Genomic DNA, 16,072 nt, shown 5'->3' with positions numbered 1-16,072 from the left:
CGATGCCTGGATTTGGGGTCCCCATCACAGAGAGCACCCCTCATCCTGGGGATGGGGTGTCCTGAGCCCAGGGCTGACCCTGGGGTGTCCCTGAGCCCAAGGGTGGAGCATCCCTGGACCTGGGGCTGGAGCATCCTTGACTCCAGGGATGGAGCATCTCTAACCCCAAGGATGGAGCATCCCCGACCCCAGAGCCAGAGCTCCCCTGACCCTGGGACTGGGATGTCCCTGTCCCCAGGCTGCTCTGGCACAGCACAGCCCAGTGCCACTGGTTAATTAGGGGCTTGTTAGCATGAATCCCATCACTTGAGGTGTGTGTATCATGGCTCTTCAGCCAAAATCCAGCCACGCATCAGCCTCTGGAGGGATTTAACCTGAGCTAAGCACAAACCCATCCCTGCTCCCCATTAAGGGGAATTACCCAACCGGCTTAATTACGCATGACCTGTGCCGATGATTTTCGCATGTGTTTATCCCGCACTGATTTACATAATGCATCGGAATAAATATCTTTTCCCTGTCACTGTAACCCAGATAGATGGGGCCTCTCCGCAGATTTCTTTGCCAATAAACATGCCAAAACCCATCATTTTGCCTCGTTCTGACGACTTAGTGCCGTTAATTACTGCCTGAGTGGGTGAAAGATGTTCCTGAGCCCCCTTGGCTTTGTCTCCGCAGCAGCTCCTGCGTGCTGGCACATCCCCACCAGCCTCTCCCAGGGACATCCCCACGCAGAGATTCGGTGCTTTAGTATAAATTTGCCCCCAAAATTCACATTCCGAATCACCACCAAGCCCAGACAATGGTTTCAGCTCAAAAGAAAGAAAAAAAAATCATCCCCAAGAGTCTAGAAGGAAAAGAAGGGAGAAAAAAACCCAACCCCAATGCCAGGGCTCAGGGCTGCAAAACTGTGATGACCTCTGCATGTTTTCCATTAACCTAAACCCCCCTTTTTTTCCCTGGTTTTGCATTTTTTTTAAGGCATCAAACAGCATCCCCAGCCTGGCTGCCCTGCAGCAGCTTTGTGCCTCCTTCTTCCCCCAAATAACTGTTTGCTGGCTGCACTGGGAGCATCACTGATGCTCATCCCAGGGAGTTATATATATATAACATGCCCCTGATTTAATTTTCTCCTAATATTTCCTCCATAACTTTGGTCATCTGAGTTTTTTCTTGCAAAACAAGTAACAGCCAAGGACTGAGGAGTCTTGGAGGGTGGTGGGTTATAAGCAGAGCGAGAGACAAAACGTTGGGCTCCTTTCCCACTCGCTTGCAAATGAAGTTATCTCCTCGCCTCCTAGGGAAGCGCCTCAACATACTATATTGACCTTTTTTAATCTAAAATTGATTCCTCGCGAAACTCCACCTGGTCAAGAGCCAAGCAGGATCGCAGTGCCATTGTATCGGTTTGCATGATTTTACATCAGGGCTTTTTGCCTTTCTTTAGTATTTTTTGGAGGGCTGAGCTGAGCGCATTTGCTCATTGCCAAGGAGATGCTATGGGGCACTTGGGTCCTCACCTTTTTTTGACCCATGGGGTGATACCGGTCCCTCTGCTCCAGGTTTCTGCTGTGCTTAAATCCCAGAGGAGCACACAAGCTTGGTCCTGGAGATGGGGCTGGTCCCCTCCTTATGCACCCAGATAACCCCTAAGAGCCTGGGGTGATGGGACCTTGCTCAGGCTCTTGATGAAGAACTGGAGATGAGGAGCCAGGAGCGTTGGGGCTGATGGAGTCAAGCCCACAGTGAGGTTGTCACTGCAGAGGTTCCTGTGTTTCAAACACCCACCGGCTCCATCTGGTTTCACCCACCTCTCCTGGGATCCCTGGTTGAGAGCATCGTGCTGCATTTTTGTGGCATGGTTTTTGCATTCATGGAAGCCAAGTGTCTTCTGCAAAGCCCATCCTTTGGCCATGCATGGGCTTCCCAAAACACACCTGGCAGCATATAATGGTATCTTGCACTGGAAGGAGCAATTCCCACCATGGAGGATGAAGGAAAAGCTCTGGTATGGAGGGTGCTGTAGGCTGGTCCCAGCAGCGCACAGGGACGTGTGATCCCTTGCCAGCTTGGATGGGCCAGGTCAGACCATGGCCAGACCAACACTTGCACACAAATACATCTGCAAGGCTGCAGCCCCTCGGCTCCTGTGCAAAGCTGCTCTGGCATGTAAAAGTGTGTGTGGGGCTGCTTTAGGAGATGCTCCCCTATAAAATTCAGGGCTGAGGTTTGAGGAATCATGGAACTGAAAAGCAGCGAACTGTTCCCAAACCCTTCTGGTGGGTGCATTTCCAAAGGTTTCTAAAGCACTGGAAAAGCAGCATCCTGGTTATTCCTCGGCAGATGTGCACGCTCCGATCCCCCTGAAGGTGTGCTGTGAAAAAAGAACAAAGGCGAGCCGGGTGGGTGGCGTTTAGGGGCCATACCCTGCCAGCTTTTCCTGCACCCACATCCTTACCCAGACGTGCTGGATTTGAGCCTTTGAGCCCTCTGGGAGCAGAGACCCAAAGCTGGGTGCCTGGGTGCTGTCTTGCCTCTGGCCAGTGGTCGTTCCAGCCCTGCAGCCACGTGTGCTGGGCTGTGGAGCCGGGTTCTGGAGGAGGATCGGGAGGCTTTTCCTCCCAGGGCTGAGCCATCTGTCCTCCCTGCAAGCCCAGCTGCTGCCCTGGCAGGGCCACCCCAGGGAGTCCCCAGAGGAGGTGGCTGCGGGGTCCCTGTGCTGCCTCTCCAGGCACCACCCAAGGGCCGCAGGGAAGGGGGAGGGCAGCAGCTCACCAGCCCTTTGCGTTCGCAAATCGCCGGGATTTAACCCAGCCTCACCTGGCTCCGGAGGGGGAAACAAAAATAATAATCTGCGATTAAAAAGACAAATACTGAGGATAACGAAAGGCGGGAGCAACCAGCAGCCGCGCCTGCCGCCGCCTGCGGGGAAGCGGCCGCGCTGCCCGGCGCCCCCGGAAGCCGCCAAGGGCTCAGCGCGGCGCGGCGTGCCCGGCCTCGCCTCCCCCCCGCCCGGCCGCGCCGCCCGCCGGGCCCCGCCGGGAGCGCCACTCGCCTTGTTCCGGCGGCCGCGGCCCGCCCTGCCCGGCGCGCCCCCGACCCCACCCGCCGCCTCCTCCCCGCCCGCCCCCGGGGCGCGGAGCGCGGCTGTGCGGGAGAGACAATAGAGGGGCCGGGCGGGCTCCGCGCAAAGCTGCGCGCCCCGGGGGTGGCTGGCGAGATGTGCGCGGCCCCGGGGTCCCTGCAGCGGGGGACGCGGCTGTAGCGGGCTCGGGGGGAGCGGGGCTCGGGGGTGGGGGGGAAGGCGGAGAAGGGGGGCGATGCCCCTGTGTGAGCCCAGCCCGCCTCTGTGCTAACCTGGCAGGATGCGGGAGGCGGCGGGGCTGCTGTGAAGAAAGTCCCGGGGCTGGCCGGAGGCTGGAGAGCGGGACATGGTGCCGGTGCCCCCGCTGCTCTGCCGGTGAGGAGCTGGAGGACGGCGACGAGAGGCCACGGTGCGGGAAATCCGAGGCTCTGGCTGGGAAACCATGGGGAGATGCAATGGGAGATGTACGCTGGTCGGATTCTGCTGCCTGCAGCTGGTAAGGCGAGGGGCCGTCTGCGCTCATCAGCATGCCGGGTTGTGCTTTGTGCGAAATGTTGGCTGTCACACTTACCCGCTCCGTCTCGGCGGTGACCTTGCTGTGGGACCAGCTTGGGGACGCTTCACTGCCACCCCCCAAAAAAAGAAAAAAGAGAAAAAATATAAAATAATCGAGGAGGAACAAAATGCCACCCTTGTCCCCTGACTCAAGCCAGCGCTGGCTGGAGTTGCGGCTGGGGAGATGGATGCGAACCCGTTCCCTGTGCTGCCAGCGCCTGGGGATGCGTCTCCAGCAGGTGTGAGCTTTGTTCCCAACTGCAGCCTCTTCCCTCCGAGTTCGCTCCCGCCGGCGGTTTCCCATCCCAGTGACTCCAAGGATGTTTCTTGGGGTGCTGGTCCCCCGAGTTGGGGTAAGAGGGAAACTTGGAGCCGCTGCCAGCACTTTGTAAACTCTCCTGCTTTCGAGTGGGACTCGTCTGCCCATGGCCGGGGGCGCCGGGATGTTGGGGGCAGAGAGAAAGGAGAGGTTTAATTTTAATAAGATTGTTGTCTTTGTAATAATTGTGTGCCGTTCTTGCTGCTGCGCGTGAATCAGTCTTCATCAGGGTGCTGGCAGAGGAGCAGGCGAAGTGAGCATGTGGGGTATTTGGGGGATTTTCTGATAAAACCAGCACCGATGAGCTTGCGTTTAATTATCTCGGACAGCTCATTCGTTAACGGAGAATCAGCAGCCTACAACTTGTCCCCGCGGCCATGCCGGGGCTCGTTGCAGCGAAGAAAACGAGGGGGGATTGCCGAAACGCGTGGCGGTCTGGCCGTGGTGTCCCTGGGGATGGGGGCTGGTGGGGTGGATGGGGACAGCGATGGACACGGGCTCCGGATCCCCTCTGGCCATGACGGTGACATCCTGCTGACGGGCACTTGCTTCCCGGCGTCGCTCTTGTTCATTCTCCATCCTCGGGAAGGCAGCGAGCGGGGAGGGGTCCCCACCTTTGGATAGAGGGGGCACACAGCTTTCCTGGGGGGACACAGGAAGCTTCGAAGCCAAGTCCCCAGTGTTGGGCTGCGGAGCCGCAGCGGGCTCATCCCCGGGCTGAAGTCCCTCCGTTCCCAGCGGGAATGGCCTCCTGTGTCCCCAGTTGTCCCCCCGGTTCGGTCTGTAAAGTCTTGCTCTGCACTTCGCTCACCTTCCCCCTTATTCAGGATCAATCCGACGGGTGTTTTCTGGGTCTGCAGGAGTTTGTTGGCTTTCAATCACTTTTTATTTTTACCGCTCAGCTCCTAAGAAGGTTTGTTGGCGTTTATTCCCTGAGACATCCCAGATCTGAGAGGTTTTAATCTATTTATTTTAGGGGAAAAAATGAATCAGTGTGAGCTCCCAGGCTGGGAGAGCCCCTCCTGCTCGCAGCTGGAGAAACTTTGTGCTGCAGGTTGGGGTCAGGCTTTCCTCCCCACCCTCCTCTGCGTGTCCTGATGCTGCTGGCGTCCCCAAAGCCCTGGCTCTGGAACTGTCCCTTACCAGTGGCCTTTCCACCCCAGGCTCATCCCGTAACCCAGCACCCCATCCCACAGCAGTGGCACCCACCCCCACGTGGGGAAAAGGTGCTGCTGGGTCCCTGGGTTTTGGGCTCTGGGTGCCCATCCACAGCCAGCCCTGAGGTGAGGAGGTGGCAGGTGCCATCTGGGTGTCCCCTTGAGTGGCCAAGGCCAAGATTCATGCCTGAGGTGGTGTGGCCAGAACCAGGCGGTGCCAAGGTTTGGGAGGGGACAGTGGGGATGGGGGGTGACTCCTGACCCCATCTCTGCTCCTCTCCTCTGCTTCGGCTGCTCTGTGACACCCCTGACATGGGGATGGCACCACGGGGCTCGCGTCCCCTGGTGCAGGTAGCCCTGATGCCTGTCGTGGGCTCCCTGCACTATGGGAGGGGACAGCCCTTAACCACTGGTACTGGCTGGACTGGTGTGTGCTGGGGCTACCTGAGAAGCCGTGCCCCATTGCTTTGGGGTCAGGTTGTGCCAACAGTGAGCCCGCTGAGCACACTGGCTTGCCACACCTCATCACTGCCTAGCCCGTGCCTCAGTTTCCCTAAACGAAGCCTGCAGGGGGTCCCCGTGCAAGGTCCTTGTGCCGGGGTGGGAGAAGGCAGGTCTGGAGAGGGAACACACGCTGCCCCGTGCAGCCCAGACCCCGGGCAGCGGCTGCACCTGAACCCGTTTGGGAAACTGGTTTTTGGACTGGGGAGCCTGGGCAGCCGCTTCGGAGCATCCAAATATCCTACACGCTCCTCCAGTGCTCGGTGAGGTGACGCTGCAAGCGCTGGGTGTTCTCATTCCCAGGGGACAAGCAGCACCCACCAGATTTTGCCTCTCTTTATGTTTTTCACTGGAAAAACCAGGAATGCACTTGCCAGACACCCACTGGCACTGCCCCACCTCGAGAGGGGCTGCCAGGAGATATTGATGCTGATGAGGTGAGATGAAATCAAAACTCTCGGGTTTTTGCTGGTCCTCCCCATCATCTAGGAGACTCAATAACTAGCTGGGGTGTTCGCAGTGGCTTAGGAAACCTTTCTCTGGGGTTCCCATTGTTGTTGGGAGAGTTTATCTTTCCTTTATGTAAAGGTGAGAGCTGCTGAGGTGGTTGGATGGAAAACGAACCCAAAGGTGATGCCGCCCCACTTGACAGCGCCAGCACGGGCACAGGGCTGTGAGAGATGTAAGCCGTGACCCTCGTTAACTCTGAAGCCTAGTGGTGTCGGTTCCAGGTGGGGACAGCGGCGGTGCTGCTGTACCCGACCTCAGAGGCAGTGGTGTGGGACAGGGGACGGGGACTGCTGGAGCCTGAGGTCTGGCTGGATCTGTCCAGCTGCTGTCCCATGTCCCTTGGCTGTCCTGCTCTGTGCCCTGGGGCTGTGCTCAGGTGCTGCTGTGGGGCCAGTTGGCTCGAGCGGGCTCCTTCTCCAGCCCAAAGCAGTGACCCCACTGGCTCCCCCTGCGGCGTGGGGCTCGTTGCGGGGTGGGATGCAGCTCCAGCCCCGGCGCTGGGTGGGGACAGGATGCTCAGCGCTCCCACCTCCGCCTGGCAGAGCTCGGTGTCGCTCCGAACCGGGGTTTCATTTCCTTCTTTGTTTCTCTCCTTCTCCTTTAATTGGCTGGAAAAGCAAAGCTCACTTGGCACCTCCCGCCCGGCTGAGCCTGCTGGAGCCTGCCAGGCGTGCGGTGCCATGCGATGCTGTACCGTGCCATGCGATGCTGTACCGTGCCATGCGATGCTGTACCGTGCCACGCTGTGCCAGCACTGGCATCCTTCCTCCCGCAGTCCCCTGGGGTTGGGGTGCAGGGAGCGGGGCCGTGATTCCATCCCATCCTGCCTGCCCGAGCCGTGGGGTTCGCATGGGGCACCCAGAGCCTCCAGGGTGTGACCCCCCATCACCAAGCCTAAGGAGCTAATGGGGTCGGCTTAATGAAGGATGGGTGAAAAGAGAGGGTGGTCCCATCCCCTGCATCCCTCAGCCACCAGCCCCAGGTGATGTGCCCTTCCCCAGTGGGACCCTGCTGCACCCTCAGGGACTTCACAGCCCTGCTGTCCCCTGCCAGCCCCAGCACCGCTCCCACCCTCATTTGTCCAATTTTGGCCACCAACCCTCTGAATCCAGCGAGAATCAGCCACCGCCTGCCGGCATCTTTTGTCCTCGTGCGGTTGCCATCCTGGCCGATCCTGGTGTGGGGACAGCATGAGGACAGCGGGGCCGGAGCTGCCCCCGGCACCTTCTCACTGCAGGGACGGGGGAAAGGAGCCTGGGCTGAACTCTGGATGGGGTTTTTTCAATTACACAATTAAATGCACAATTAGGTGTAATTACCAGCGCTCAGAAGGCGCGACTGTTCATAATAGGCATGTAATCTACTGCAGTCACTGTTTATACTGCTCGGCTCCGCTCCCTAATGATTATGGAAAGCTTTCACATTTGCATGGTTGCCATGGAAATGGGGGGCAGACGGCGGGTGTCGGGGATGCAGAGCCCCTCGTTTCCCTGCACCCCGTCTCCGTGCAATGGGACATGGTGGGTGAGGTGACATTTCCGCGCCCGGGGACGCTGCGGGTGGTGGGTGCTGGCGTGGAGGGATGGGGACGCTCCAGGGATGGGCAGTGCTGAGGATCCAGAAACAGCCCCAGGCGGGGAATTGTGTGTGTTAGAGGCATGAAAAACCCCAACCCACGTTGTCACTTCCCTGGGTGACCACCCCAAGAGCCGCAGGAGGGACCGTGGGTGCGGGTGGTCGTGGAGAAGCGTCCCAGCCTGGCGAGACCTCCGCGTGGACGCGCATCCTCCGCTGCATCCCCATTATTCACCGGCAGAGCTTTGCTTGACAGGCCGCTATAAAGGTTTATTGGCGCGCGTTTGGGAAGGCAGAACGTTACAGCTCGCAATTAAAACCGCGATTAAAGTGCAGTACATCTAAATTTGCAGGACCAGCTAATGTGCACCCCAGAGTATTAACAAGACCGGTTGAAGATCTCTCTAAATCATTCCTGCCGGTTCGTAACGGAGCTGAGAGCAATGGGGACTGGAAAATAAATGTCTCGGAGGGCTGGGTTGTAGAGAAAATAAAGAGGATGAGCCAGAAAACAGCCTGGCCCAACACCGAGGCTGCGAGAGCAGGGGAAGGAAAGGCTGATGCACGATGTGATCGGCAAAGCCTAAAACCTGATGGCCTAATTGGTGTCTGGGAAAATGAGTCTTGTCCAGCCAAACTTGCTCTTGTTTCTTACTGAGCTCCCAGGTTTGGCTGGTGAAAGGGACTGGGCTGCCATAAGAGTGTTTAGATGCCGATCAGCAATTTGATTTAATCCCGGGTGGCTTTGTGGCAGGGAAAAAATTAGCACTATAAAAAATCAATGGCGCTCGTTTCAATACGAGAAAGAAAGAAAGAAAGAATAAAATCATTGCAGGAGAGAATGTGCGGATGGATGGGAGGGTTGTGAAGCATCGGTGGCATGGGGTGAGTCAGGGACATCCTCCCCGGTACCGCATCCCTGCTGGGCACGGGCACCAGCATCCTCCCAGCCTCGTGCTGATGGAAAAGGGCTGGAAAAGGGCTCTGGAACCTGTCAGCACTTGCTCATCACCCCAGGGAGCGGGGTCCTGCTGGTATTGCCTCCCTCCGAGGGGCTGGGGACCCGTTGGGATGCTGCAGCTGTCGTTGGACCTTGGGGGATATCCTTATGGAAAGGGATTATCCTCTGGAAAGGAGTGAAAACCTCCAGGAGCACATGGCAGGGATGAAAGACCCACGAAACCCCAGCGTTCCCATCACCACCAGCCATACATCTGAGCAGCTCCTTCAACGCCGGCCGGTGAGATGCAGGTTATTATATATTGATCACTGCGGCACCCGGCCAAGCCGAGCTGCGGGCGGGTGGGCGGCTTCAGACCCTGCTTGTCCCAACGGTCCAGGCTGTGTCCCCGTTCCTCATCCTCCTGGGATGCCCAGGGATGTCCTTGTCCCCATCACAGCATGGAGCTGGGGACAGTTTTTAGCTGGAAGTGCTGGAGCGTTGGGGGTTGAGTGGGGAAAAAATATCCTGCCCAAATTCTGGGGGGATGCTTGGAGGGATGGAGGGACTCAGGACTTGGTGTCTTTCTTTTTTTCTTCCCTCCATTTGAAAGCAGCTATTTATTTCAATTTTCAAAATATGTATGTAACGGCCTGGAAAACTGGGAAGGCAAAGTTGGCAGAGAGCAGCCCCGATCGTATTTAAACAGGACATTAAACTCCGAGTGGTTTATTAATAAGATTAATAACGGCTCCCGTGTGCTTGGCTGAGAAATTTCACCCGTCTTTGGTTTTTGCTCTGCGGCAGAAGGAAATTTTACTGTGTTATTTAATAGTGTCCCTGCCCAGCTGGCAGCAGGGACAGTTCAGGAATCACCTGGACTGGGGACTTGCCACGCAGCCCTTTGTCACATGAGTGTGTGCGAATCACTCACTGTGCACAAGCGGTGGCACATCCCGGCTGTGAGCCAGCAGCAGGACCTGTCCCCTTGGAGGGACGTGACACCGCGGCACGGGGCAGCCCCTGAGCATCCCTCGGGCACCCCGGGGTGACAGCAATGGCACAGCAAAGCCACCGGTGCTGGCCGAGCTGTCAGGCTCGCAGCCTGGCTGTGTCCTGGCAGCCTCGTCATCCTCACTGCCCAGGCTGGGTGTCACCTAAGCAGGGGACACGGCCGCCATGCCTGGCCCGGGGTCACAGCTGTGCTGTCACACGCAGGGGACGCAAGCAGAGACAGGGCAAAGAGCAAGCTCAGGGCTGGCCTGCTACTTGGCTCTCAGGCTAATTACCTTGATTAGAGCTAATTAGTGCACTGGGTCAGTCTGGTCTCTTCCCATAACCGGATCAATAGTGACGCCCTTTCCCACAGCAGGTCTGTGGGGCAGAGCTCATGTCCTGGGGACACTGGGGACACCAGGGAACCGGAGAGGAGCCGGTGCAGGACAGGGCGGCTTCGCTTCCCTTGGGCTCTTGCTGGGGATGGAAAATGCAAAGCTCTTTGGTGGATGCCAAAGGGCTGGGGGTGGCCTGGCTCTGCCTTGGGCACTGGCCCAGTTTGGGGGATGCAGGGAGCTGTGGGCACATCACACTGGTTCTGGAGCGGTGTGTGTCTCGGCCTGACACCTTGTCCCCCAGCCACGCTTGTGCCACCGCACAGGGACGCTCAGACACAAAACCCCAGCTGGAAATGTCCCAGGGGAGAGGAGGGTCTCAGGGTGTCGTGAGGGATGCTCAGGTGGGAGCGGAGGATGCTGGGGATGATGTTGGGGGATGCTCGGGGTGATGTTGGGGGATGCTCGGGGTGATGTTGGAGGACGCTCAGGGTGATGTTGGAGGATGCTGGGGGTAGGAGCGCAGGGTACTGGAGCAGCGCAGTGAGCGATGCTGAGGTTTCCCATGGGAAACCCTGTCTGCTCGTTACTCCTGCCTATTAATGGCTCAGATTGATGGTGGTCCTCAGCTATCGGCTGGAAATGTCAAGCTGCGAGTCCTTGTCCCGGCCCCCTCGGGGCTCTTTCCTGCACACACATCCTCCCCCTCCGCCTCCACTCCAGCAAAGGGCCGGGGACAGCGGGGTGGCCGTGGGGTTCAGCCGGGGTCCCGCTGCCTTGACCCACGTCCCCCAGCCCCGGGAAGGGGCAGCATCAGCCACATGGCCGGCAGCTTTGCACAAACCCTTTGCAGGCTCTGATCTGTATTTTCTCTTTTTTCCCCCCTATTTTGGCCAGGAACCAGCCCTGTCCCCTTTACCCACCCTGGGGGCACGGTGTCCCCATCTGCACCTCTGGGCCCCCCCCAGCTCCTGCCCCCTCTGCCGCCTCCATCCCATCACCAGCCGGTTGCCAATTCCCTTTGGCAGCTGCCGGGACTCTGAGGCGGAACCGTCCTTTCCTGGCCCCTCTTTGTAGCATCTGCCGCAGTTTTCCCTCATCTCGGGGTGGAGAGGACACAGCAAGACTGCTGTGATGGGCACCAGGGTGGCACAGGGCTGGCATCGAGTCCCCCTGCAGTGTGGGGATGGTGGCTGCTGGGGTGCAGTGACATCTGGGGGGTCTGGAGGGGCCTGTTTGCTCCCCAGGGCTGGAGGTGGCACGTGTGTGTTGGCAGTGACATCCCCGTGTGGCAGCATGGCTGTGGGGCAGCCCTGTGGCCGTGGGTGCCACAGCCGGGCTGAGGTGGGGACATTGCGAGGACGATGCTGCAGGGCTTGGGACCAGGCGAGGAGCTCACAGGGAGCAGGGACGGTCCCCAAGAGCTGGGGGTCCCCGTGCCCAGCCTGGCCATGCCCCCATCCCCTCCTCTCTCCCCAAGAGTCCCCCCCAGCCCTGTGACAAGACGTGGATGATGTTGAGTTGGGTTTTCCCCCAAAATTTTGATCTGGAAATCCTCATCCCTTCTGCAAGGGCACCCAGAATGGGGGGAGGCTTGGGGCAGCACCCTGTGGGTGCCGAATTTGGGAGCAGCACTCATCTCCCAGCTGGGAAAGGCATCCCACGTGGTTATGAGGAGAGAAATGGGCTTTTGGGGAAAATCCCAGTTTCCCCAATGTGATGTTGGCCATGATGCCAGGGGGATGTGCTCATGTCCCTGTGGGCTGCAGGGGAGCGGTGGCTGTGCCGGCCCTGCTGCAGAGTTTGAGGTGCTCGGGGCATCGTCCCCCCACTCAGCCACGGTGTTGTCACCGTCGCAACATCCCGGGGTCACCCTTGTCGCCTCATGCCGAGTGGAGCAGGACAGCACCAGGGCTCCCCATCCACCGCCATGCAACAAAGGGGTCCGTAAAATCAACCCCAAAACCCCCTTCCCGAATGCAGTGGGTATAAAAAGAGGACGAACTAATTAATAAAAGCAATTTTTATGGATGTTTAGGAAGTCTCTAATGAGCTCCCATCCACGGCAGCTGCTAATCGCTGCGTTTAATAATGCGCCGGTGGTCATGGTGAAGACGCCTTATTAAATCCTCTCCGTGATGAATGGGAAAGGGATCGGTGGGTTTAACAGAAACAGCTCTTTTGCTAAAGGAATTGTTCAAAATAATCAGGTTTCTGGGTTTATTAGGATGGCGCATCCCTCTGGGTGCCTCTGCAGCTCCGGTCCCGGGCTGCAGGTGGATGGGCTGAGGGCAGCGGTCGGATGCTCCAGCTGGACCACGGTCCCATTGCCGGAGCTGTGGGGCTGCACTCCCATCCCTGGTCACAGTGATGGGGAGGATTTAAGGAAAATGCCAGACTGGCTTGTTATTAAATCCATTAATGATAACGAGCAGCGCTAATGATGTCCTGTGCAGACTGTTGCTCCGTAAATCACCCCAAAAAGTGTTGGGGTGCTTGGGGTAGCAGCCAGGTCCCTTCTGTGCCACTCGCTGCCAGCCTGGCTGCGTCCCACCACCGCGAGACTTTTGTATCCACCCCATGGGAAGATTTATCCCCATCTCACCAGCACCCGTGCGTGCCTCAAGCACCTTCACCTCGTGGGGTGCTGGGCTGAGGGACACAATCAGCCACGAGGAGACCCCGGTCCCCTCCAGGAACTTGTTGCCATTCAATGGAGAAATGAGAATAAATCCCCAATTCTCCAAAAACCTCTGGTCCATGAGGGTTTTGCTCACTGGGGGTGGCAGCCCTGCCTGCAGCGGGCAGCAATGCCCCTCACACGGTGTCGTGGCTGCCCCTGGGTCGGGGAATCACTCTGAGGAGAGGGAAACTCGCTGGCTTTGTTGTATAAATTCCTTTTGTGCTGCCAGCTACCTCCTCGTGGGCTGCGGGGCAGCTGAATCTCTTAAACCCGCATCTCAAGGTGGTTTTGTCTTGTATTTTAAGGCTAAAAAATTGGATACGTGCTGGAAGTAACACCCACACTCGCGGGACTCGGGGAGTGCACCCAGTCACCCGTGAGTACCACCCTCGGATGCTGCTTCATCCCTCCAGGATGCAGGAGCATCCCCTCCTCCTCCAAAACAGCTCTACCCTCCCATAAAAATCAATATTTTGGGAGCGGCAGGCTGTTTCGCCTCCCTACCGGCTGCCACCGGCTGCTCCTTTCGCAGCACCATCGCTCCCAGGGATTATTTTTGCTCCCCAGCTCATTAAGGGGGTTGTTACCAGGCAGATTTCCTCACCCGATTTTCTCCTTCCCAGCCTGCAGGTCGGGGAAGGAGGGATGCCGGTTTCCATAGCGATGCGCTTGGCTTTAATCAGTATTTCTTTCCTGGGAGAATTGATTACGAAAGGTGTCACTAAAGAAGTCAGTAAATTGGATTTTTTAATATTTTTTTTTTTTTCTTTTTTTCTCCCCTCTATCGGATTATATTAACGGCGTCTTTGAGGCACCGTTTGAGATCCAGGGGAAATTACCTCTTGCTTCTCACAGATGTCGGGCTAAAGAACTTAACTGGGAGAATTAGCATCGAAATTGCCTGCGGTTTAATCCTCGTCCGGATGGGTTCGGCCACCACGGGCTGGTGGGGACGTCTCAGCCAGGACCTGTCCCATCTCACCTGTCCCCACATCTGGTGGGTTCTTGCAAATTTTTGGAGAGCAATTTGTCCCATTCCTGCTCTTTGCAATAGCCCAAAGCTGCTGTTCTGGAGTGGTCGGCTCCTGCTTGCTCCCCATCCCGCTCCAGCGCCAGCGTTTGTCTCCGTCTCACCCCCAGGATTTGTTATTTAGGGGGTCAGGCTCCCCAGATCTCTCCCAGCTCCTCATCTTGTTTGCCGCTCCTGTGCACCCCCCAAATTTAAGCCAGAGATCCCCTAAATTTATGCCAAATACCCCTCCAAATTTAACCCCAAGGTCTCCCAAACTTAAGCCCCGAGTCCCCAGATTTAACCCCAAGATCCCCCAGATCTAAGACCAAGATCCTCAAAATCTAAGCCAAAGTTTTCCCAAATTTAAGCCCAAGATCCCTAGATTTAAGCCCCAGCCTAAGATCTCCTAGGTCTAAGCCCACAATCCTCCAAATTTTAGCCCAAGATCCCCAGATTTAAGCCAAAGATCCTCCAGTTTTATACCCAGTATCCTCCAGATTTAAGGCAAAGATCCCCAGATTTAAGCCCCAAGATTCCCCAGATCTAAGCCCAAGATCTCCCAGGTTTGACCCCAAGATCCCCCAGATTTAAGCCCCAAATCCCCAGGTTTAAGCCCAATATCCCCCAGACTGAAGCCCCAGCCCCCCGTCTGTCGCTGTGTCCCACAGGCAAACTGGCATCTCTGGACTCGTGGGAGAAATCCCCCCGCCTTGAGCAATTCCCCATTTGCTCAGGGGGTTTTTTAGGGTTTTTTGTTCCATTTTAATTAATTCTCGGCCTTTCAGTGGCTGTGCCGCTGATGTGGTTTCTGCTGCGAGTCTCTGGCATGATGACGAGCCGCGGCTTGTTGTGGCTAATTGAGGCGCTTGATTAATCCCATTTTTCTTCATCCGAAAGGCTGTTTGTTGGTGCCGGCGTTTGCGGGGGGACAATTGCTGATGGTTTGGAGACAGCAAGTGCCTCCGAGGCTGAGCCGGGGATCGGGGATCTGTGCTGGACGGGGCTGAGGGGTTATTTGCTGTGGAATGGGATGGGATGGGGTGGGATGGGATGGGATGGATGATGAGTTGGGTGGGGTAGCATGAGACGAATGGGACGGATGGGGTACACAGGATGGATGGGATAGAATTGATGGATAGGATGGATGGAATGGGATGGGTAAAATGGATAGAGTGCATGTGATGCATAGGATGAATGGGATGGAATCTGTGGATAGGATGGCGCTGGTCACCCTGACCAAGAGACAGCTCCCCAGGGCGGTGCTGGGCAGGGCAGGACTCAGCCCATTTCCAGGTAAACTGAGGCACAGCAGAGCAGTGCACAACACCGCGCTGTGCAGGATCCCCAGTGTCACCAGTGACCTCAGTGCTTCAACCCTGCAGCTGGGGTTGCAGCCCCGTGCCTCAGTTTCCCTTCCATGACAAGTGCCTCCTCGGGCACCGCTGCTGTCGCCGGTGCAAATTCCCCCCCAGGGACATGGCTGTCACCTCCTTACCCCACCCCATAAGTGCCACCACCCCATGTCCTCCCCGCCACGGGGACTCCAGGGTCCTGGGTTGTTTCAAAGTCATTTGCAAGGTCAGGCCAGGTGGGTGCAGACTTAATGCGATCACCCCGGCTCTCTTCTGCGGGGGCGTTCCAATGGGTTTGGAGCAATTCCCGATGGGACAGAGCAATTCCCGGCCAGGGTGAATCCTGGTGTGCGGGAGAGCATTGCTGGAGCCGGGCTGCGATGGGTGGGATGGGGAATGGGCCACTCGCTCAGCTTTTCCTCGGCGTCAAAATGTTTCCTTGCTGGGAGGCAAGAAAAAGGTCTCGTTTTGGCATTTCTAGGATGGTGCAAATCGTAGATGTAATCTTGAATTAAAGTTAAACAGAGGCAATATTGTATTAAAGTTAAATAGATGTAATATTATATTGGAGTTAAACCGACCTGCTCGTGGGAAATTTGAAATTTGTGATGTTTGCCTGAAAAAAAAAAAAGTCGAAACCCCTCTAGGGGTAACAAGCTGCTGTGGGTCTTCGCTGGCGACATGAGGGGCAGCAAGAGCCAAATCCACCCCAAACCAGCAGTTTTGGGAGCTGATGGGCTCAGCGGCGGCTCTTGGGGCTTTGTTAGAGCAGGCGGTGGAGCATCCCTCTCCGTGGGGACACCCACTGCCCCGGGTTTCGGCGTCTCAGCATCTCAGAGCACTGCGGAGGTTTGGGGGTGTCCTCCGTGCTGTGCCTCAGTTTCTCTTCCCTACGATGAGGTAAAAACAGGAGGGGGCTTGATTTTATCTGCCTAGTGCAAAGGGCACTTTGCAACCCTTCGGCTGCATTTAGGGGAATTATTATTATTAATTATTATTATTATTGCCGTTAACCACCCCGAGGCTGCATTCCTCAGCCCCCCTTGCATGGT

At 57.1% G+C, this 16,072-nt stretch overlaps 1 protein-coding gene across 1 annotated transcript in view; it reads left to right on the top strand.

The window, feature by feature from the left end:
* Positions 1–3,527: 3,527 nt before the first annotated feature.
* NKAIN1 (sodium/potassium transporting ATPase interacting 1) overlaps positions 3,528–16,072 on the top strand; it is a 28,927-nt gene continuing 16,382 nt past the window's right edge. The window contains exon 1 of the mRNA XM_065650303.1: positions 3,528–3,581. Coding sequence (XP_065506375.1) covers positions 3,528–3,581 — 54 coding nt within the window. The remainder of the gene's footprint in view (positions 3,582–16,072) is intronic.

The sequence above is a fragment of the Caloenas nicobarica genome, chromosome 23 (genome assembly GCF_036013445.1).
Source record: "Caloenas nicobarica isolate bCalNic1 chromosome 23, bCalNic1.hap1, whole genome shotgun sequence".
Lineage (NCBI taxonomy): Eukaryota > Metazoa > Chordata > Aves > Columbiformes > Columbidae > Caloenas > Caloenas nicobarica.
This window is presented reverse-complemented; position numbering and strand designations above follow the sequence as displayed.